The 21,802-nt window shown below is 36.6% G+C and overlaps 1 protein-coding gene across 3 annotated transcripts in view; it reads left to right on the top strand.

Moving 5' to 3' along the window:
• The window catches only part of DYNC2H1 (dynein cytoplasmic 2 heavy chain 1), a 192,917-nt gene that overhangs the window by 23,556 nt on the left and 147,559 nt on the right, over positions 1–21,802 (top strand). For all 3 annotated transcript variants that reach the window (XM_064441295.1, XM_064441296.1, XM_064441297.1), the window contains exons 21-43: positions 1,255–1,404; positions 2,067–2,272; positions 3,149–3,304; positions 3,397–3,511; positions 3,907–4,077; positions 4,264–4,646; positions 5,371–5,503; positions 5,594–5,711; positions 5,880–5,992; positions 6,077–6,196; positions 8,353–8,503; positions 9,635–9,837; positions 10,352–10,534; positions 10,746–10,928; positions 11,087–11,310; positions 12,064–12,179; positions 14,851–15,050; positions 15,691–15,955; positions 16,279–16,486; positions 16,871–17,000; positions 18,377–18,532; positions 19,558–19,811; positions 21,075–21,321. In XM_064441295.1, the coding sequence (XP_064297365.1) occupies positions 1,255–1,404; positions 2,067–2,272; positions 3,149–3,304; positions 3,397–3,511; positions 3,907–4,077; positions 4,264–4,646; positions 5,371–5,503; positions 5,594–5,711; positions 5,880–5,992; positions 6,077–6,196; positions 8,353–8,503; positions 9,635–9,837; positions 10,352–10,534; positions 10,746–10,928; positions 11,087–11,310; positions 12,064–12,179; positions 14,851–15,050; positions 15,691–15,955; positions 16,279–16,486; positions 16,871–17,000; positions 18,377–18,532; positions 19,558–19,811; positions 21,075–21,321 (4,185 nt within the window). The remainder of the gene's footprint in view (positions 1–1,254; positions 1,405–2,066; positions 2,273–3,148; positions 3,305–3,396; positions 3,512–3,906; positions 4,078–4,263; positions 4,647–5,370; positions 5,504–5,593; positions 5,712–5,879; positions 5,993–6,076; positions 6,197–8,352; positions 8,504–9,634; positions 9,838–10,351; positions 10,535–10,745; positions 10,929–11,086; positions 11,311–12,063; positions 12,180–14,850; positions 15,051–15,690; positions 15,956–16,278; positions 16,487–16,870; positions 17,001–18,376; positions 18,533–19,557; positions 19,812–21,074; positions 21,322–21,802) is intronic.

Below are 21,802 nucleotides of genomic sequence, written 5' to 3'. Positions count from 1 at the left end.
AGGCAGCTAAGCACCATACAGCCACTCACTTACTTCCTAACTCACTCACAGCCTCCCCTACCCCTGCTGGGACAGGAGAAGAGGAAAGCAAGTATAAAAGTGAGAAAACTTGTGGTTCAAGATCAAAATAGTTCAAAAAGTAAAGAAAAAGTGGAAGGAAGGGAAGGAAGGAAGGGAGGAAGGGAGGGAGGAAGGGAGGAAGGGAGGAAGGAAGGGAGGAAGGGAGGAAGGAAGGGAGGAAGGGAGGAAGGGAGGGAGGAAGGGAGGAAGGGAGGGAGGGAGGGAGGAAGGGAGGAAGGGAGGGAGGAAGGGAGGGAGGAAGGGAGGAAGGGAGGAAGGAAGGGAGGAAGGGAGGAAGGGAGGAAGGAAGGGAGGAAGGGAGGAAGGGAGGAAGGGAGGGAGGAAGGGAGGAAGGAAGGAAGGAAGGAAGGAAGGAAGGAAGGAAGGAAGGAAGGAAGGAAGGAAGGAAGGAAGGAAGGAAGGAAGGAAGGAAGGAAGGAAGGAAGGAAACAAACGACGGACAAGTGGGCAGTCACTCACCACCTTCCACAGATAGACCAATGCCCAGCCAGGTCTTGAGCAAAAGATGTTGAACCTACCTAAACCCCACCCCACCCCGTTTACTGCTGAACATGACATTATACTGCATGGAATATCTCTGCCTAGCTGTGTCCTCTCCCAACCATTTGTGCTCACCCAATCTATTCACTGCGGGGGGGGGCGGGGGCGAGGCAGAATGAGAAACAGAGAAGGCAGTGATGGTATGGAAACACTTTTCAGCAATAGGTGAAATATTAGTGTGTTCCTAGTATTGTTTTGGTCACAAATCTAAAACATAGCAATGTATGAGCCTCTATGAAGAAAAAGAACTCCATCCCATCCAGACCCAGCACACATTTATACATTTATATGTATTTACTGAATTCTGTTGCTCTGCTGCTGTTCTTGAATCTGGTTGAGTGGAACTCTGCAATATATAGAGGCATTTGTTTCATAGTAAGCACTCACTTCTGTATATTTCATGTCAGGATCAAGGCTGAATATTTCTCTAAATAGCTCAGATGATAATAATTTTTCCAGTGTTTTAATGGTAATCTATAAACAGTATGGTAAAAACCAGCTATAGATAGACATATATTCTGTGCATGCACAATTGATGATTCTTATATATTTCTTATCTATTTGCTTACAGTTTGGATAAACAGGATTTGCTGAATTTTTACACACACACATTTTTTATCTGTTTGAATTTAGATTTTTCTCCTCTTTCAAGAGGCTGAAGATAAAAACAAACTTTTGCGAACTGTGGCTGGTTCAGGTTTGGACACTATCAGTAACCTAAGAGCTACATGGGATAAATTTGAATTAATGATGGAGAGCCACCAGCTTATGATTACAGAACAGGTAAGAATGAAAGATTAATACTTTACCTAATAATCTACTTTAGTGTAAACACCAGCATTACTGAATTGAGGGAGAACCTTTAAAGGAAGAATACTTCTGTTGAACGGATGCTGAAATGAATGTTACATTGTTATACTTGTGTCTCAGAGAACTTTCTGGAGACAGAGGTGGCTTAATGAATGCAATGGTTAACCAAGGAAAATGGGGTAACAGTTAAAAGGTAGCTTTTTTCATTACTTTATCATGTTTTTAGTACCGATGCTTGTTATTTTTTTTCACATGACTTTGCTAAACTGTGCGCAGTCCTGTAATTTCAGTCCACAGGCAAATTGCTGAACTCAAATGAGTCCTGCTGAAGATATCAATATGCCATGCAAATATAACAATTTTCCTGTGTGCTATAAGATGCAGGCTTAGTAGGTGGCATAGGCCAAATAAATATGTCTCAAATACCAGCATGCAAAAATGAGTGCTCACTTTTTTTAAAAAACCAGAAGAATAAAGATGAACTATTTCTTAGGGTATTATACAAGAAGCTTTTTGATTTTGATCAACTTGTAGTTATCAAGTTTTGATCAAATTTTGAAGTTGATACTTTGATTTTGATCACAGTTGTAGTTACGAACCATTGAAGGAATTTCATTTTAACTCTTGCTTTACAGATTGAAATGATGAAAGGAAATGTGATTTCACATATTAATATATATCTTCAAGACCTGGAAAAGTTTAAAGCTCGTTGGGATCAGCTAAAGCCACGTGATGATGTCATTGAAACAGGTGATCAGGATGTGCTTGAGAAAAGTGCTCAGATCATAAAGGAAAAAAAGAAAGAATTTGATGAACTTGAAACTGTGAAAGAAAAACTAATGTATGTTTACTTCCCTGTATATATTACTTATTATTGTATGGATCTTTTGCAGCAATAGTATCTCAGAAAATGTTAACTGAATTTTATCACAACAGATAATATAAGGAATTTAATTTTATTTGTATTACATGTCTTTCATTAGTTTTTCAGGGTCCTTTTTGTTCATTTTACATAACATGAATTCTAGAGCTGTTTTTTTCTTGAATTTTTTTGAATGCTTTTGGAAGGCTTTCAAGTCAGGGAGTCTGTACACTAAAGGCTTGATTCTGACTTCTGAAGTTCTCACTAAGAGAAGGCTTGGGGTATTGGTCCAAGAGGGGGAATTATTGCTTCAGTCCTCTGTAACTTAGGTGGGCACAGGCTCGTCCCTCCCATTTCTTGAGCAAGTGTCCTATCTGATAGGCTGTTGTGCAAAAGGAAAGGATTTCTCTGCTGGGTGCCTACTTTCACTAGGCAAATCTTGAGTGGACAGTGTTTTCTATTTAAATTCTTAGCATGCCCCTTAAATATGACAGTAAATAAAATCAGCATATTCTTTCTACTTCATAGGAAGAAACAATCAATTTTAAAAGTTTTTTTTATTTCAAGCTTTATTTTTGGGGCACAAAGTAAATGATTTTTCTCATAAGAAAGAAATGGAAGTTATGGGCAATAATTGTGAATATGAGAGAAGGTCACTGTGTAGGAGAGTTATCCCTGGTATTCCTTTGTTATTTCTATTTGAAAAGGAGACTATAAGGAAATTGCAGCTAGTAGCAGTGTCCTTCAATGAAACCAATGGTTTTCTTAAAAAAGTGTAATTATTTCCATATTGCCATCTCTTAAACCATAAATGTATAATGGAATAATCTAGTGTATGATACAATTTTCATTCAGTGAAGAATGCCATCATTTTAAATTGGAAGAGCCTGACTTCTCATTGTCAAAAGTTGTATGTCAAGATATTAAGAGTTGTGTTGAAGTCTGGACATTGTATGAAGAGTTTTATCAAGGTTTTCAGGCAAAAGGGAAAGAAGACTGGATTACTTTTAGGTATGATTTTCTTACTTTATTTTTCAAGGACATACATGTGTGGTTATAGTACTGTGTTGTTATGACCTTTCTATATTTGATTTTCCATGCAGGAGTAAAACATACCTATTTGAGGAATTTTTGTTTAACTGGCATGACAAAATGAGGAAGATGGAAGAACATACTGTAATGACAGTAAAATTGCAAAAAGAAGTGGACAAATACAAAGTAAGATGCTGATTACAGAAAGGGGTATAAAACACAAACTGTTTTGGTATTACTGGGTATTACTTCATTCTGTAGCTCAATTTTCAGTTTTTCTAAGAAAATCAGAATTTAACAAAAAATCTTGTGATACTGTTTTGAACATTTCACTCTACTTTTGAGAATCTTTTAGTTCCTTACAGTGGATAGGAGGGTCATTAAAGTTTACATAGACACACATTTAGCAATGAGTTTTCCTCAGAGTTATACACCTAAACATTAAATCCGGGAATTGAAAAAAGGTAATTTAGTTTAAGAGTGTAAATTTTTGTTTTGTTTGAATAGCATGTCACTCTGTAATCAAAGAGATACAATTTTCATAAAGACTAGATGGATTCACAAATGCATTTTTCCTATAGAAGATAATTCCACTCCTAAAATATATAAGAGGAGAACATCTTTCTCCAGACCATTGGCTGGATCTCTTTCGCCTTCTGGGTCTTCCCCGAGGCACTACGCTTGAGGGTTTGTTGTTTGGAGATCTGCTAAAAGTGACAGATGCCATTATAGAAAAAGCAACGGAACTTAAGGTGTGTATAATTTCAAATAAGGGTACTATGTTTTATTTTACAATTTAATTTATGTAGTATATCTTGTTCTCTATGCATATTTATATTTGTCTTAATATAGAACTAGAAGTTACGTTAAATTTTTGAATCAAAAGTTTATTGCAAGCTCTGTAGTTTCAAACGAAATCTATTTATGCTTTTAAATAGGATTTGAATTGTCGGGCCCAAGGTGAAGTCACAATCAGAGAATCATTACGAGAGCTTGAACTCTGGGGAGTTGGAGCTGTCTTTACATTAACGGATTATGAAGATAGCCAAGGCAAGACTCTCAGGCTTATTAAAGACTGGAAGGACATAGTCAACCAAGTTGGAGATCATCGCTGTCTCCTACAGTCCCTCAAGGACTCTCCATATTACAAAGGTTTTGAAGATAAAATTTCCATCTGGGAAAAAAAACTGGCTGATTTGGATGAGCATCTGCAGAATTTAAACCAAATTCAAAGGAAGTGGGTATATTTGGAACCAATATTTGGTCGTGGAGCTCTGCCCAAAGAACAGGCTCGTTTTAACAGAGTTGATGAAGACTTCAGGTTAGTGTACGGATTGTGGTTTATTTTTTATAGTATCTTTGACACGTCTAGACTTCATGGTGAAAATATATGGAACAAGTGGAATATGTATGGAAATGAAGGTCAGCAACAGGAATACAGTAGATACAGATGGGTGGCAGTGACCAAGATCTGAATAAAGGTGGTAACATAGGTTTCATTTAATGGGGTACATGTGAAGAGAGAATCACATGAAACGTCAAATATCATGAACAAGGCAGGAAAACACAAGGTCAGTCTTGTCAAGAGAAGCAGAGGTGATGTAATCGTTTTTAAAAGAATCATTTCTTGTTGAAGACAAGCACTTTATTCACTAAGAAAATACACAGATGGACTTTGGGGAGAAACAGATGGTCTATTGTTCCAAACAAGTTAAAGAGAAAAAAAGAGAGGAGATTTTAGAAATGTAGAAAGATATGTACCATTAGCTGTCTTGATATGACTTCTTAGAAGGAAATAAAAGTCAAGAATTGCATTTTCTTGGGTTTGGGTAGAGAAATTTTAGCAAGAAACAGTTATTAAATTACATTGGAGAGACATTGAGGTAAATTCTGAAATGTTGCTTCTTTAATACTGAAAACTGAAAGTTAGATATTTATATAACTTATCTGTACTTTAATTTTTACTTACATGACTGCATGTGTATCATATTCAGTTTAAAACTGTAATGGTTGTTTTATGAATTATTCAATTTTTTTCTGTCAAGATCCATTATGTCAGATATAAAGAGTGACAATCGGATAACATCACTGAATGCCCGGACAGGAATAAGAAATACCTTAATTACCATACTTGACCAGCTTCAGAGATGTCAGAGGTCCTTGAATGAGTTTTTGGAGGTACAGCTGACATTAACATAGTTTTCTATACAGAATGTCAATGAGTATGAATTTAAATTAACAGAACTGATTTATTTTGGTTTTGTGCAGGAAAAGCGCTCAGCATTTCCAAGATTCTATTTCATTGGAGATGATGACTTATTAGAAATTTTAGGACAGTCCACAAATCCTCTGGTTATCCAGTCTCATCTTAAGAAACTTTTTGCTGGTAATGCATTAATCTTCATCTGTGAAATGTACTTATTTAGAAACGAGGTTCTTCAAAGCTAAATAATCTGTTGCAGACTTTTTTTCCTCTCTTTCTGCTACTAGACACTAAGGAATTAAAGTTTGACTTTAACAATATATAACTTCATTGCTGTTTTCTGATTAATAGGCATTAATAGTGTGAGCTTTGATGAAGAATTTAGATACATAGTTGCCATGAAGTCTGTAGAAGGAGAAACTGTGCCACTTAGAAATAAAGTTCTTCTATCAAATGATGTGGAGGTAAGAAAATCAAAGTACGGTTCAAGTGTATTTGAGAAATTATTTTATAATGTAACTTTTGAGTTTTTTTCATCTCTTTGCCAGGTGTGGCTAAACAGTTTGGCTTTGGAGATGAAGGAGACCCTGAAAAAAATGTTAATTGACTGCGTTAATGTTGGAAAAAAATCACAAGGTTCAGTTGACCCATCGCTCTTTCCTTCCCAGGTAGTAGTTGATCCAGTAATGGCACTGTGTAGTCTTAGATTTACCAAGTAAGTTATTTCTGAAGTCTTGTAAAGAAGTATACGTATGGATTTGGAAGAAAATAACCCCAAAACAAATCCATTTTATTAATTTATAGTATAAAGAAATTATTAGGAATATGGGTTCTTGTAATTTTTTTGTAAATTTGAAATATTCAAGTCTTTTACATGGCACCTGATCTAACATCCATCTCTTTATTAAATTTGATGTAAATCGGTAGTGAATGTTACATGCAGGGCTGCTAAGACTTAGTAACATAAAAAAGGCTTTTTTGCATCTGATTAAAATATAGTTTCTAAAGCTTAGCCAAATAAGCAGAAATAGTCATGAACATGAAATTCTTTCATGCAATTTTGACCAATAGCACAGAGATTCGCACAGAATCACAGAACGGTTGTGGTGGGAAGGCACCTCTAGAGATCATCTGGTCAAACCCCACTGCTCCAGCAAGGCCACCTGCAGCTGGTTCGCCCAGGACCATGTCCAGGTTTTGAATGTCTCCAGGAATGGAGACTCCACCACCTCCCTGGGCAACCTCTTCCAGTGCTCTGTCACTCTCGCAGTAAAAAAGTGTTTCCTAATGTTCAGACGTCAGAGCCTCCTGTGTTTCAGTTTGTGCCCATTGCCTCTTGTCCAGTCACTGGGCACTTCTGAAAAGAGCCTGGCTCTGTCTTCTTTACACCCTCCATTCAGGTATTTCTAGAAATTTATAAGATCCGCCCCTGAACCTTCTCTTCTCCAGGCTGAACAGTCCCAGCTCTCCCAGGCTTTCCTCATAGGAGAGATGCTCCAGTCCCTTAATCATCTTTGTGGCCTTTCACTGGACTGTGTCCAATAAAGCACCTGTCCTTATTGGGTCCTCTGTTACTTGGAAGAGGAATTTGTCATTGGTGGACTCCAGGAACTTCCTGGATCACTTATGTCCTGCTGTTTTGCCCCTCCAGCAGGTACTGCGGTGGTGGAAATCCCCTCTGAGGACCAGGGCCTGTGAATGTGAGGCTGCTCCCATCTGTCTGTATAGGGCCTCATCCACTTGTTCTTCTGGTCAGGTGGCCTTGAGCAGACACCCACTACAACAGCTGGGTCCTTATCCATCCCCATGCACCATCCCCATGCATCCAGCTCCATGCACTCCAGCTGTTCTCTCAGATAAAGGGTGACTCCCCCTCCTCATATTCCCTTCCTGTCCTTCCTTATAAGCCTGTATCCCTCCTTTGCAACACTCCATTTATGGGAACCACCCCACCACATCTCCATGATCCCAGCAAGATCCTGCAACTGCACATCTACAATTCATTAAGTTTATTCCCCATATCACGTGCATTAGAGTACAGGCACTTCAGAGAGGTACCCCAGCATGTTGAATTTCTGGAGAGGGTTTGGGGGATTTCTCCATAATGGTGCCTTTAGGCACTTCCTTGCTGACATGCAAGTGCTGGAGGTGACCCTGCGTAAGCCCCATTTGGTTGAGTTTTGCGATCTCTTCCTGTCCCACCACCCCATGCCCTTTGCTCAGTGATCCTGTCTGTCACTCCCTCACAGGTCCGCTACTTCCTCTCTTCCTCCCTGAGAATGCAGTTAATGTTACAAATCTTCAGATTGGCATAATTGGTGGAATTTTTTTTGTTACAGATCTTCTCAGTGTCAAGTTTGTCTGAACCTTCAGAGCTCAGACAGGGCTTTTCCAGTGAACTTAAAGTAATTAGAACATAAGTGGAGTGTTAGAAACAAGAATGCAAAATACTGTGTTAGCTGATCAGTGACACACAAAGTCAGAGGTGCTCCTGAGCCTGTTGAGTACTGGCTTAGTGTGCCTACAATGTGGTAGTTTCCACCCAACACATCATTTAATGGGAAAAGATACTTTAAAATTTTTGCTACTACACACTGTAGAACAGGTAAGGGACTTGCTGTATTGGATTACATTGCAAGTTTTTGCCAAATTTTATGAGGTTTAAGATGGCTATGTTTGGCTTTGTTTAAAAATGACACAGTAATATACTTCAAATATCAGACATCACAGTTATAAACATAAGCAATTATAAATTAATTGAAAAACTTATTTTCTTTCTGTCGTATGTATTTATAAAATGTAATTTGAACTTTCTTTTCCAAAGATTCTTTCCTTGGCAGAACAAATTCAGTTCACTGAAGATGTTGAAAGTGCTATCAAAGACCATAATCTGCAACAGTTAGAATTGGAACTCATGGCTAAACTGGAACATTATACTAGCATTGATACTAGTATAGAAGGTACCGGGAGTACAGGTATAGAAATGATCATTAATATATAATTCTTTATAAGGACTATGTAGTTGTATGATACTTAACATTTTGTTTATTTAAACAGGAAGTTATATAAATCTGTCTTGATTTGAGTTCATGAAGTTGAGTTCCCTGAAGTTAGCCACCTATTACTGCCAAGATGAGTGTATTTAATATTTCAGAGTGGACAATGGATTTTTATTTAGATTAAAAATGATCCTGCAGCATTTATATATTTGTACACCTCTTTAACTTTTTAATAACTTTTTATAATTTTTGTTTTCTGTATTTACTGATAAGTTGTCCTCACCTACTGAGCTGTGCTGTAGTGTTATGTTTCATTGGAACTGGCCAAACAGCCATTGAGGTACTTTATGTCATGGAAATATGTTCAGTATAACTATGTAGGTTATTCTCTTTTTCTGTCTTAGATGTATACATCTGCATCTGAACTAATAATTTTTTAGTACCTCTGCAGCAAAACCAATAAACTAGTTATTCTCAAGTCATGATTGTTCTGAATCTTATATAGTCCAAATGGATTAGAATAATTATGCCTTTGAGTGCTTATTCCTCTCTTTTGACTAGAAGGGGGCTTTGAATGACTCCCTCAGATGTAAAATTTGGTAGTGTAGGTTAGGTGAGATGGCTTTTACTCTATACCTATAAAAATACTCAATGTGACATGTAATTGAGTCTTCCACCACATTTGTGTAGCTGCTTACTGTATTAAATTCTTGTTTAGAATTTATGAACTGTTAACATCTGATATATTAATTAGGAATAGGATTCGTATCACCTGCCTTCAGCAGGCTGTAAGAGTGGTCCTTTATGTAAGCTCCCTTTCTGTGGAATAAATTGCTTTCCAGTAAAGCCTCTGGCTCTCTCTATTGAGTGTAGAGGCAGACCAAATCACTTCTAAATGACTGAAATTACATGATGATTCACATTCTTTGTCAGGATCTCATTTTATTCTGCTTGCTTTAGATAATAAATAATATGTCTATATATAATCAAAACGAGATCTGAATAAAATCTGCTGATAAAAGAAAGCAGCACAGTGACCTTGGAAATGGGTAACGTGTACCTTCCTTACTACGCTGTTGTGAATTTCTTTTTTGTGGTTATTTGCAGCGTCAGAAATTCTTGAGCTCAAGCTTAAAGCTCTGATTCTTGATATCATTCATAACATTGATGTGGTGAAGCAGCTGAATCAAGCCCAGGTTCACAATGTTGAAGACTGGGCTTGGAAGAAGCAGCTGAGATTTTATCTGAAAGACCAAAAATGTTATGTTCAGATGGTAGATGCTGAACTCCAATATACGTATGAATATCAGGTGTGGTATGTTTAATTTTTACCTGGTGGCTTTCATATACGTGTCAAACACTGTCATTTCATGCATGCTGCTGGTTGTCTCCCAACTGTTGCCAAGTTGCTAAGTTTTTTTCAACTTAGCATGTGTCCTTAGCACGCTGTTTCATAGAAAATACTAAAAGATAGGGTAATAATTTTCATTCTTGATATTGATAGGGTAAATGTAAGTTGTATGGAAAACAACTACAGTATCATATAAATATTTTCTAATATGCCTGCTACTTTTATGTATCAGTCCATTTTCGTTTGTGTCGACCCCTTTTCTGTAATTGTAAGAAAAATTTGCACAATGCTTTGACATTTGATATAAAATCAGGAAAAATTCATAACTGTAAACAAATTAATATACTTAATGAGACAGTAATCTAGACTGTTGTGTTATGTTTTCAGGTTAATGACTTATGAATGAAATTCATGAAATTACATTGTCAATAATTTCTGTCTACCAATCAATATAATTTGTTTTGTTTCTGCAGGGTAATTCCCCTAAACTTGTTTATACACCTTTGACAGATAAGTGTTACCTAACTCTTACTCAGGCTATGAAGATGGGCCTTGGAGGAAATCCCTATGGTCCAGCTGGAACTGGAAAGACAGAATCAGTAAAGGCCTTGGGTGGCCTTCTTGGAAGACAAGTATTAGTCTTTAATTGTGATGAGGTGAATATGGTTCTGTACAATTTAAGAAGTGGATATCTATGCCCATACTTTATCAAAAGTATTTCTAGAATATAATATTGCTTTATGATCTGTCAGTTTCCATTAGAAATTTGTGGATATTTCCAATGACATATTTTTTAATAGATGGCAAGACAGTCTTTCATTACTTTATTGTTATTTGAATTTTGATAGTATTCTTTTTAATTTTAAGGGCATTGATGTGAAGTCAATGGGGCGCATATTTGTGGGCTTAGTGAAGTGTGGTGCCTGGGGCTGTTTTGATGAATTCAATAGACTTGAGGAAGCTGTATTGTCTGCAGTATCCATGCAGATTCAGACAATTCAACATGCATTGAAGAAACACAGTCCTGTATGTGAGATGCTTGGCAAAAAGGTACAGCAAAACTTACTTATTTTCTTCTTATAAGAATAGTCTGTAAACAACTGGGTCAAACTTAGAAACCGACTACTGTAACTGAGCCTAGTCCACCTGAGGTTTCTCAATACTGTTTTGTATGACAATATACTATTACAATGCACTTCTAATGCTAGGTTGAAATGGATCATAATTCTGGAATATTTATCACTCTGAATCCTGCTGGAAAAGGTTATGGAGGAAGACAAAAACTGCCTGATAACCTCAAACAACTTTTTAGGCCAGTTGCTATGACTCATCCAGACAATGAACTCATTGCAGAAGTAATTTTGTATTCAGAAGGCTTTAAGGATGCTAAAATACTCGGTAGAAAATTAGTGGCTATTTTTAATCTAGCAAGGTAAGTTGTTTGGGTATTTTTTTTTCTTTCCCTTAGTTATGTTACCTTTCTAATTCTCTTCTCTCCTGCTTTTATTTTAGCATTGATCCTTGCAGTTATCTCACTGCCATCTTATTTCTTCTCCATCTAGTCTATGCTTTGTGTTAATTCTCTGCAATATTTTATTACTTGGATATTGCAGAAAGCTATGTGTCAGAAGCAAAACTAGACATAAAACTGCAGGTGTGGAGTCATCTAAAGTTCTACATTCAATACAGCTCTTAAATCTGAATGGTATACCATGCGTCTATGTAGATACTAATTTAACTTATAAAATAAAAATATTGCAATATATTAGGAGGTTCAGGTGCGAAAATATCTGGAATGCAGTTATAATCGCAAGGTGGCAAAGTACTGCTCCCTTACTATACTCACTAAATATGAATGTGAGCATGCATATGAATGCTCACAAGCATTGTGTTGAATTTAGACTCCTAAAGTTGTTGAAATGCAAGTGACTATTTGGTTTTAAGCATGAATATTCGAGAGAACATAGTTTAGAGGTTTTAAGTAATGCTGTTAGGGACGATAATCAGTGCATTAATTTTGAATATACTCACTCTGAAAATTTCTTATATCTTTCCAATACATTACAGATGGTGCTACAAATACTCATCAGTTCCTCTTTTGCCCCAAACCATATTCATTCGCCAAACAAAAATTTCAGGTGCTGTCACCTAAATCTTATGACAATATTGCTGTTTTTAAATTTAGGGAGCTTCTGACACCACAACAGCACTATGATTGGGGTTTACGAGCATTGAAGACTGTTTTGAGAGGCTGCGGCAGTCTTCTGCATCAGCTGAAGAAAAGTGAAGCAAATCAAGAAAGTAAGGTTGACCGTGCCAAACTTTTGGTTATTTAGGATATTGTACAGATATAATTCACTACAGCTTTCTTGATCGCTGGAGTTTCGAGAAGCCAGGGCTTGGATCTGGAGGCAATTTAAAAAAGAAAAAAATACCTGTGAAAGTCCTCCATTAGAAGATCATAAAAGACTGTTGTCATATTCTAGATTGAGTTTTTATATGATAACAATATAGATATAGGACTTTATTCTGGGATGATTTTGAGTGATTCTCAAAGACTCTTGTTTTCACTTGGCTTGGGTCAGGAAATTTGATCCTCTGATGCTGTCACTATTCATCAGTCATCAGATCATTTTGATTCTATTTGAGGATTGCTAAAATTGTCACATGGCATTAGATTGAGATTGGTAGACAGAGACAAATGTAAGGACAGGTAGAAGTGATAGAAATGTATTGGACTAGACTGGGTCTCTATTTTTTTTTTTTTTGAGATTTTTTTAAAATGCTTGCTTGTTGTTGTTTAGATGTTAAATGAGTGGGAATTAAGAGTGTGGGATGGATAAGCATTTCATATCTTTAGGACACAACTACTGCTTCTTGTTCACTTAAACAGCATATATCTGTCCAGACTATACTGAAAGTTTTTAGAGACAGCCTTGATTTACAAATCTTGGCATTACAAATGGTCTGACAACTTTAAAGAATTTGCAATTGACTTTAGTTTGGATCTGCCAAAGAAGAAGTATCAGCAATGTGTTTTAGGGCACATTCCTATCACTGTTCCTTGCTATGACATTTTAGCTTCATGTTTAGATATGTGAAATTTTCTTAATTTGTTTGGTCTGGTTTAAATTATGATTTTCAGTAACCCTGTGAAAGGCAAGATGGGTGGATTTAGCTTATGATTTAGACTCAGAAATTTTTCTTTTTTTTTTTTTGTTGGCCTCTGTTTTTTATCTCTTAGCTTGAGAATGTTAAGATATTTCCAACAAATGTAGTTTCCTGTTTCTCTATGTTTGCTTGTATTGTTGAGTCAAAAAACCTTTGGCATGTCAGAATGTTTGCCATGTTCTTAAATGTTGCATAAATTTTGTATTACTTCCTTTAGTAAAGTAGTTCAACCTTTCTAAATCAAATTCCTTAACATCAACATTTTTCCTCTTAACTGTTTATCGTACTATTTGGAAAATTTGCCTGTAGAAGCATTTGCATTTAAGGCATTGCCCAGAATGAAAAACATTGAACTTTTTCTAAATTCTGGAAGGGTATACTAATCCTTAACCTCTGGAACATTTGGGAAAAAGTTGTAGGAAAAAGGGAAATTAGGGAATGAACACTTTCTGTCCCTTGTGTTGAATTTGGGCTCTAGTGTATTCTGGTTTGCGGCAATCATGCATCCAGAAGAAGGGCAGAAACAGAGGATGATTTTAATCCGTGATTCCTAGTCCTGCTCTCTGCAAATGTGTGTGTTTTACATGGGAAAGTAATTTGATGAAAAAAGCAAAAAACCAGAGATCAGAGCCCTGTGCCTTTCCCATCATACATATCTTTATTTTTCTTGTGGCTGCTTTAGTTCTGGTCCCAAATAACTTATCATTTTCCTGGTGCTTCAGATTCAAGAGGGGTTGTGGAAAGTGTTTGCTTCTGGAATAGTCAGTGTCATGGTTTTAGCTGGGATAGAGTTGATTTTCTTTACTGCAGCTGGCATAGTGCTGTGCTTTGAACTTAGTATGAAAACGATGTTGATAACACACCGATGTTTTAGTTGTTGCTGGGTAGTTCTTGTACTAGTCAAGGACTTTTCCAGCTTCCCATACTCTGCTGGGTGCACAAGAAGCCAGGAGGGGAGGGGGCACAGCTAAGAGAGCGGATTCAAACTGGCCAAAGGGATATTCCGTATCATGTAACGTCATGCCTAGTATGTTAACTTGGGGGAGCTGGCCGGGGCCAGTGGGCAGTGATCGTGGCTCGGGGACAGGCAGCATTCGTCAGCAGGTGGTGAGCGGCTACATCACTTGTTGTTTGGGTTGTTGGGTTTTTTTTGTCCTCCTCCTGAAGTTTCATTTCTCTCTCTCTCTCTCTCTGTGTCTCTCTCTCGTTATTTTGTTTTTCATTATATAACTATTATTATTGGTATTACTGTTTTATTGTAATTATTAAACTGTTCTTATCGCAACCCATGAGTTTTCTTACTTTGGCCCTTCCGATTCTCTCCCCCATCCCAGAGGGGTGGGGGGAGTGAGCAGGCAGCTGTGTGGTATTTAGTTGCTGACTGGGGCTAAACCAGAACACATCATTAATTAGGATGCACTTCAGAGATGTGACTTCAAACTGCCTCTGGCAGAGTAAGGTCTAGAATCCAAGTCCTTAATTTCTTTCTTGAGTGCTTTAACAAGTGAGCTATTGTGCATTGCTAATCTTAGTTGCACTTTAGTTATTAGGCTATTATGTACTATGTGGGCATCATCATAACCATCTCGTATCTATATAGAATGCATATGTGAGCATACATGATACTTACAGTAAGGCACTCGTCTTAACTTCCAAGTAGAGTGGTACATGAACTGGAACATTGTGCTGTGACTCCACCTTCAGCTTCTTAGCAGTATGGGCTCAAGTGCCAATATATTCCAACGAAAAAAACCCCATCAAACAGCTTAAACTAATCTGGCTTCTTTGCTTTTATTTCCAGTTAATGAAAGTCACATGGTGGTTCAAGCTCTGAGACTTAATACCATGTCAAAGCTTACATTTGCAGACTGCGCACGATTTGATGCACTAGTTAAAGATGTATTTCCTGGCTTTGACTTTAAAGATGTGGAGTATGCTGAGTTAACTAAAGCTTTACATCAAGTCTTTGAAGAAGCAAACTTGGAAATTATAAGCACCCAGGTAAACATCAACTACAACAACAAAGTGGCAAGTTACTCTGAATTAGAACTGATTAATATTACATTCATTTCACTCATTTCTGTTATAAATCTTTTACAAAAAAGTGAGAATAACTAACAGATTCTAATTACATATATATGAAAAATAGATGTGTGTTTGAAGCATGGTAGATCAGTTGTAATTGGAAGAAAAACTGCAAGGAAAATTAAGATATGAACATACGCCACACAGTTTTGTTCAAGCCACATACAAACTCCAAAGATTGTTTTGGACAGTGAAACAATTAAATATGTGAACATTTGGTTTTATCAAGCAGTTCTGTGTCTTATTTATATTTTTTTTATTTTAGGACTGGATGAAGTTTTGTGACTAAATGTTCATTAATTTCTCAGTAAAAATATGCCCGAAGAGGGCTGATACTGTTATATTAGTAGTTTAGTGAAATGCTTCTAACATGCAAAATAAGTTTTTTGATATTCTTTAGTATCATAATTTAAATTACTTCTGCAAATACCTATGGTTTAAAAAAAATATAGAAAGTAAGTGACTGCATCTAAAGTGAATTGGAAAAACATTAAAAAAGAATATGGTTGATTTAGCTTTAGAACTTCACATAGCCATTATCTCTTTTATTATCTAGATCAAGAAGGCTTTGGAATTATATGAACAACTACGTCAAAGAATGGGTGTAGTTATTGTAGGTCCAAGTGGTGCAGGTAAATCAACACTTTGGCGGATGTTGAAGACAGCACTTGGTAAAACTGGCAAAGTAGTGAAACAGTATACGATGAATCCCAAAGCTATGCCTCGACATCAGTTGCTAGGCCATATTGACATGGATACCAGAGAATGGTCTGATGGCGTGCTTACAAATAGTGCTCGACAAGTGGTGCGAGAACCCGGAGGTATGTTTGTTAGGGAGTTAAACATCATTATGCTCTAACTACTGAAATAATTTGAGTTACATTTTGATATTATGTTATTATTTGTGCATAGCATAAGGTAAGAAAAACTTCTGGTGATAATCATAGACAACAGAACACTAATATGTACTGTACAAATTCTGTGATGAGAAAGCAAAAATAGATATCAGAGGATAAAAACATATAAATATCATTACAGAGTGTAAGTTACAATGAAGGAAGAGTAATAAATGGTGTTAAAATAACAAGGGGTGATATTCTTTTAATGTTTTTCTTGGGTTTGGTGTTTTTGTGTATGGAAATAGATATTACTTCCTGGATAATTTGTGATGGTGATATTGATCCAGAATGGATTGAATCTTTGAATTCCGTTTTGGATGACAACAGATTGTTGACTATGCCCAGTGGAGAAAGAATTCAATTTGGCTCAAATGTCAACTTTATATTTGAAACTCATGACCTTAGCTGTGCCTCTCCTGCTACAATATCTCGAATGGGAATGATCTTTCTGAGGTAAGTCACAGGAGTATTACAAACATTTAAAGTAAGCAAATATACCTACTTTTCTTGAAAGATAGTCTGAAGTGGATGTGGTGATTTAATTACTTGCTTACACTTTATGAAGCAGATCACTGGGGGAGTTTGCTTTAGGTTGCATGTGCCTTCTATGCTGTCCTGTTATAATCTTTTGGCTAATATATCTCAGACTTTGAAAGAGACATGGTGGATTCTTTGTTTGTGTGTGACCCTTAGAAAGCCCAAATATTGGTTAGAAATTCTTGTTAAAGTCCTTGCCTGAACTTTTCCTAGAATTTTTTTCTTCCCCTTGAACTGGTCTATATGAAGATGTGGATGCCTTTATTTTTTTGAATCTTGTTTTGCTTTGCTTTGACTTAGTGATGAAGATACAGATCTTAATTCTCTGATAAAGTCTTGGCTGAGAAGTCAGCCGGAAGAATGCAGATATAACCTTGAAAATTGGATTGGGGACTATTTTGAAAAAGCTTTAAACTGGGTTGTGAAGAAGGTTAGTAACTGAATACTTAATCAATTTTCAGTTTCTGTTAGGATGATACATTTATCTAGTTTAACAGTGAAGAGATCATTCATATTAGCTTTTAAATTTTAAGTAAAAAAAGATCAGTGCTTTTTTGATTGTTCTTTTCTTCATAAGATTAATAATGGAACCATTGTAATCAGTTTTCAGAAGAGAATCGCTTGCTGTATTTAAAGTTTTGAGACATTATTTTAACTAGTTAAAGCCATGCATTTCAGTGAAACTTAGTATCTGTCTTTAATTATCTATACCAGACATTTTTTATACGTCTTCAAAGACCTGAAAGATCTGAATGTCTAAACTAAAAAATGAAGAAGTGAAGACATTTTTTTTTCTAAATTTAAGTTACTGACTATAACAAAAAAAAAAAGCTAAAATTTGAAAATTTGCACAGTCTAGACGGGAGCTTGTAATAGGTTGGGAGAAACGTAATGCTGGACACCTAAGAAAATGATAGGTGCATATCTAAAAAAGTAGTCTGATTGTTCAGAATGCTAATTTTTCACAGCTCCTACTAATCTGCCTTGGATTTAAGTATATAAGTTTAGCTCTTTAGGATTCAACTCAAAACCATAACTGAAAGATGTTTCAATAGACAAAAGGTAATATGTAATAACAGAATTACAAAAGATAGTCCAAAACCTTGTACATTATCTGGGTTCTGTGATTTTGGGACATACAGCAAGACAATTGTTCTGCATACGCAATGTTTTTCTGAAGTAGTTTGGATGCTTCCCTGCCTCCCCTTCTTCTGAAGGACTTGCATTTGTGTTGAACAAGTGTCTTACGTTGCACAAAACATCATTTAGGAGAAATCCCCACTGCTGTGGCCACTAAGCTAGTATTTGGGATGCCTGCATTACCTCCCCATGGGGAACACATATGGTCCTGTTGTGTTTTTAATATTATTTCCTCTCTTACTTCTTTCACCAACGGAGGTTTTTAGACTTTTAAAGTATCTTCAGGTGGATACAGAGGAAAAACCATGACACTGATCCTGGGGCTGCAGATTGCCTCTGATGCTAAAGAACAAAGCCCATATAGAACCCATTCATGAGAAAGATTTCCAGGATACAGTTATGTTGATTTCTTATAGATTCTCACAATCTGTAAGGAAAGTTCTGATGCCTATCCTAAATGACATCAATATATAGTCTGGAATTAATACTTCGAAATCAATGCGTAAAAATATTTTCACGTCAAGTGAATTTTTCAGAACAAGACCAGTGTTGAGAACTTTCATCATTTGTGGAAATGTCAAAGAGCAATGAGTAATAGTCTGCTAGCAATACATCACATTTATTTTTAGGAATATATTTAAATTTACTACAACTTGTAATTTACAGAATGACTCTGTGATAGAAACAAGTTTAGTTGGAACTGTGATGAACGGACTGTCTCATCTTCATGGGTGTACTGATCGTGGACAGTTTATTATTAACTTGTTACGGGGTCTTGGTGGCAATCTGAACATGAAATCACGCCAAGAATTTGCAAAAGAGGTAACAATCTTTTACAGCAAGTTATTAAAAATTTCTTAGTATATGTAGGAGTAGTGATTTTCTGTCTTCTGACAATGCAGTTTTACAATAATAGCATATTTGTGCTCTAATTTGTTTGCAATCTGTCTTGTCTATAGGGAAATAGCTCAGAGGAAAAGGAACATTTCATATGTCACTGATATGCTGCTAAGTGCATCCAGCCCAGAGGGCAATCTTGGTGCTACACCAAGAGATACAGAATGACCTCTGTACATACTGGTTTATACAAGGACCCATTATAGCAGACCATATATATATATATATATTATGTATATGTAATACAGGTTAATTTTTGTGGTTTTTTTTTTCTGATCAGAATGCTTGAAATAATAATGTGGAGGCTTGTTGCACCATTGTTTTGAGTTTATGTATTGTATGTGCTGGGTATGGTTCCATCTTTGTGTAGATAATTGAGGGCAAAAGGACTAGGGAGTAGTGTTGGAAAACTATGTGGGTATACTTGGTCCCTAGTGTCTACAGAAGGCTGTCACTGTAGATAGTTATCTCCACAATCACACTTGAGTTTTGTGTTAGAGAGAAGGAAATAGTTCCTTCTAACAGAGAGCCTGGAGGTATAACATTCATAGAGGGCAGATGGTAAAGGTTTAGGCTCAGCTTCTGGAATTAGCTACTGATGCACGTGAAGGCGTTATCTTGTTCTTATGATTATTACGTATGTTGCCTAATATGAAGAAAGTTTATATAAAGCTTTACGAAATTCAGTTTATTTTATGTTCTTTATATTATGAAAAAGTAATATGTGGAAGAGTAATATGTTACTATTTAGTTAAGGACCTAGTCATAAACCATATGCATAACGTGACTGAATTTTCAAAGGCAGTCTTGAAATTATCAAATCAAAGAATGAAATGTTTGATTTTACAGAAATATTTTTTGAACATTCTTTAGATTAACTTGAAATTGTAAATCTTGTCATTAGGGGTATGGATTGAACAGAAGCTTTTTTTTTTTTTTTTTTTTGTAAGATCTTCAGTTGGGCACAAGAATCTCCACCAGACCCGAGGAAGCCCCTGGACACATATTATGACTCTGACACTGGACAGCTAATGCTATATCAGCTGAAAAAACCTGAAAATATAACAGCTGATGACTTCAGGAATCTCCAAACACTTCCTGTCATACAAACACCTGACATGCAGAGAGGTTTAGATTACTTCAGACCCTGGTTGGACAATAAGCAGCCATTTCTTCTTGTTGGTCCTGAAGGATGTGGAAAGGGGTAGAAAGTGTTTCCTGTTTTAATCAAAATATAATTCTAGCTATTTGACAAAATTTGTAATATTTTGTTCTAATGGTGTTGTGGTTTAACCCCAGCTGGCAGCTAAGCACCACACAGCTGCTTGCCCCATCCCCCTCAGTGGGATGGGGAGAGAATTGTGACAGTAAAGGTGAGAAAACTTGTGGGTTGAGATAAAGACAGTTTAACAGGTAAATCAAAAGCTGCACACACAAGCAAAGCAAAACAAGGAATTCATTCACTCCTTCCCATGGGCAGGCAGGTGTTCAGCCATCTCCAGGAAAGCAGGGCTCCATCACGAGTAATGGTTACTTTGGAAAACAAATACCATCACTTCAAATGTCCCCCACCCTTCCTTCTTCTTCCCCCAGCTTTATATGCTGAGCATGACATCATATGGTATGTATGTGTTACCCCTTTGGTCAGTTGGGGTCAGCTGTCCCAGCTGTGTCCCCTCCCAGCTCCTTGTGCACCCCCAGCCCACTCACTGGTGGGGTGGGTTGAGGAGCAGAAAAGGCCTTGACTCTGCGTAAGCACTGCTCAGTGGTAACTAAAACATCTCTGTGTTATCAATACAGTTTTCAGCACAAATCCAAAAACATAGCCCCATAGTAGCTACTGTGAAGAAAATTAACTCTATCCCAGCCAAAACCAGCACAAATGGTTTTATCATATGACTTTGTGCTAGAATATCACTTGTTTAGGTTACTAATGAAACAAACCTGTAGTGGCAAATAGGTAAATTCTTATGAAGATGTACAGGGAAAGTTCAGGCTGCCACTATGTGTCTAAGACAACTGAATGAGGCTTTTAAATATGAAACAGGACCTTTGGAAAACTTGTGCTGTCATGAAGCAACAGCTGAAAGGACCATGAAGAATCAAGCCTCATCTCAAGAGGCACTAGATGCCTGTGTGCAGGCAACTGAATTTAGCTCATTCTGTTGCCTATTTTAGGTTCCTTATTTAGATGGGTTGGATCAATATATACAAGGTGTTTAGGCTAGGTATTTATTTTGGGTAGCTGTATACTATACTTTTATTGAAATTTTTGAATAGAAAATATTACAATTATAAAGGCAAGAATGTTTAACTCAGCAAACTTCATGCATCACCTATTACATTAATACAGTATGTAGTATATGCATTTTATTTAAAAAACTATACAATATCTTTGGATACAGAGTATTTTAATGCATTTATGTATTACTTATGCGTATTTGTATGTACACATTTGCTTTTTTAGGATGCTGCTTCATTATGCATTTTCTCAACTCCGATCTACTCAGATTGCTACCATTCACTGCAGTGCACAAACTACCTCTGAACATCTTCTACAAAAATTGAGTCAAACTTGCATTGTAATCAGTACAAACGCTGGGCGAGTATACAGACCAAAGGACTGTGAAAGGCTTGTTCTGTACTTAAAGGATATCAATCTACCCAAGCCTGATAAATGGGGAACAAGCACTCTTGTGGCTTTTCTACAGCAGGTGAAGACTTATGTTATTTATCAAGAGACTTAAGTGTACTGGAAATAGTTTAGTGTATGTAGTAAATAACCACATTCATTATTTTCAGAGTTAACATCCTGCATCTGTATTGACATTAGTTTTGTTTGTAATTTGATAGAATATGTAGGTGCCTGCCAGAAATGAGATACCATTTTTGTTTGACCTATATGCATAAGTAAATAAAGACAGTGCTCGCCTCAGTGAGTTATAACTCAGTAGGCATATGAGTGATAGGAAAATCATTAGAAGTAGTCAGCCAAAAGCAAGTCAAGCTTGACAAACTTGATAGAATTCTATGATGAAATGACAGACCTGGTGGACAAAGGGAGAGGAGTGGATATGGATTTTTTTGTATGAGATTCAGCAAGGCCAAGTGCTGGGTCCTACACTTCAGTCACAACAACCCCATGCGAAGCTACAGGCTTGAGGAGGAGTGGCTGGAGAGTTGCCGGGTGGAAAA

This window comes from Phalacrocorax carbo, chromosome 1, assembly GCF_963921805.1.
Source record: "Phalacrocorax carbo chromosome 1, bPhaCar2.1, whole genome shotgun sequence".
NCBI classification, from domain to species: domain Eukaryota; kingdom Metazoa; phylum Chordata; class Aves; order Suliformes; family Phalacrocoracidae; genus Phalacrocorax; species Phalacrocorax carbo.
The sequence above is the reverse complement of the archived record's forward strand: the minus strand, read 5'-3'. Positions and strand labels throughout refer to the sequence as shown.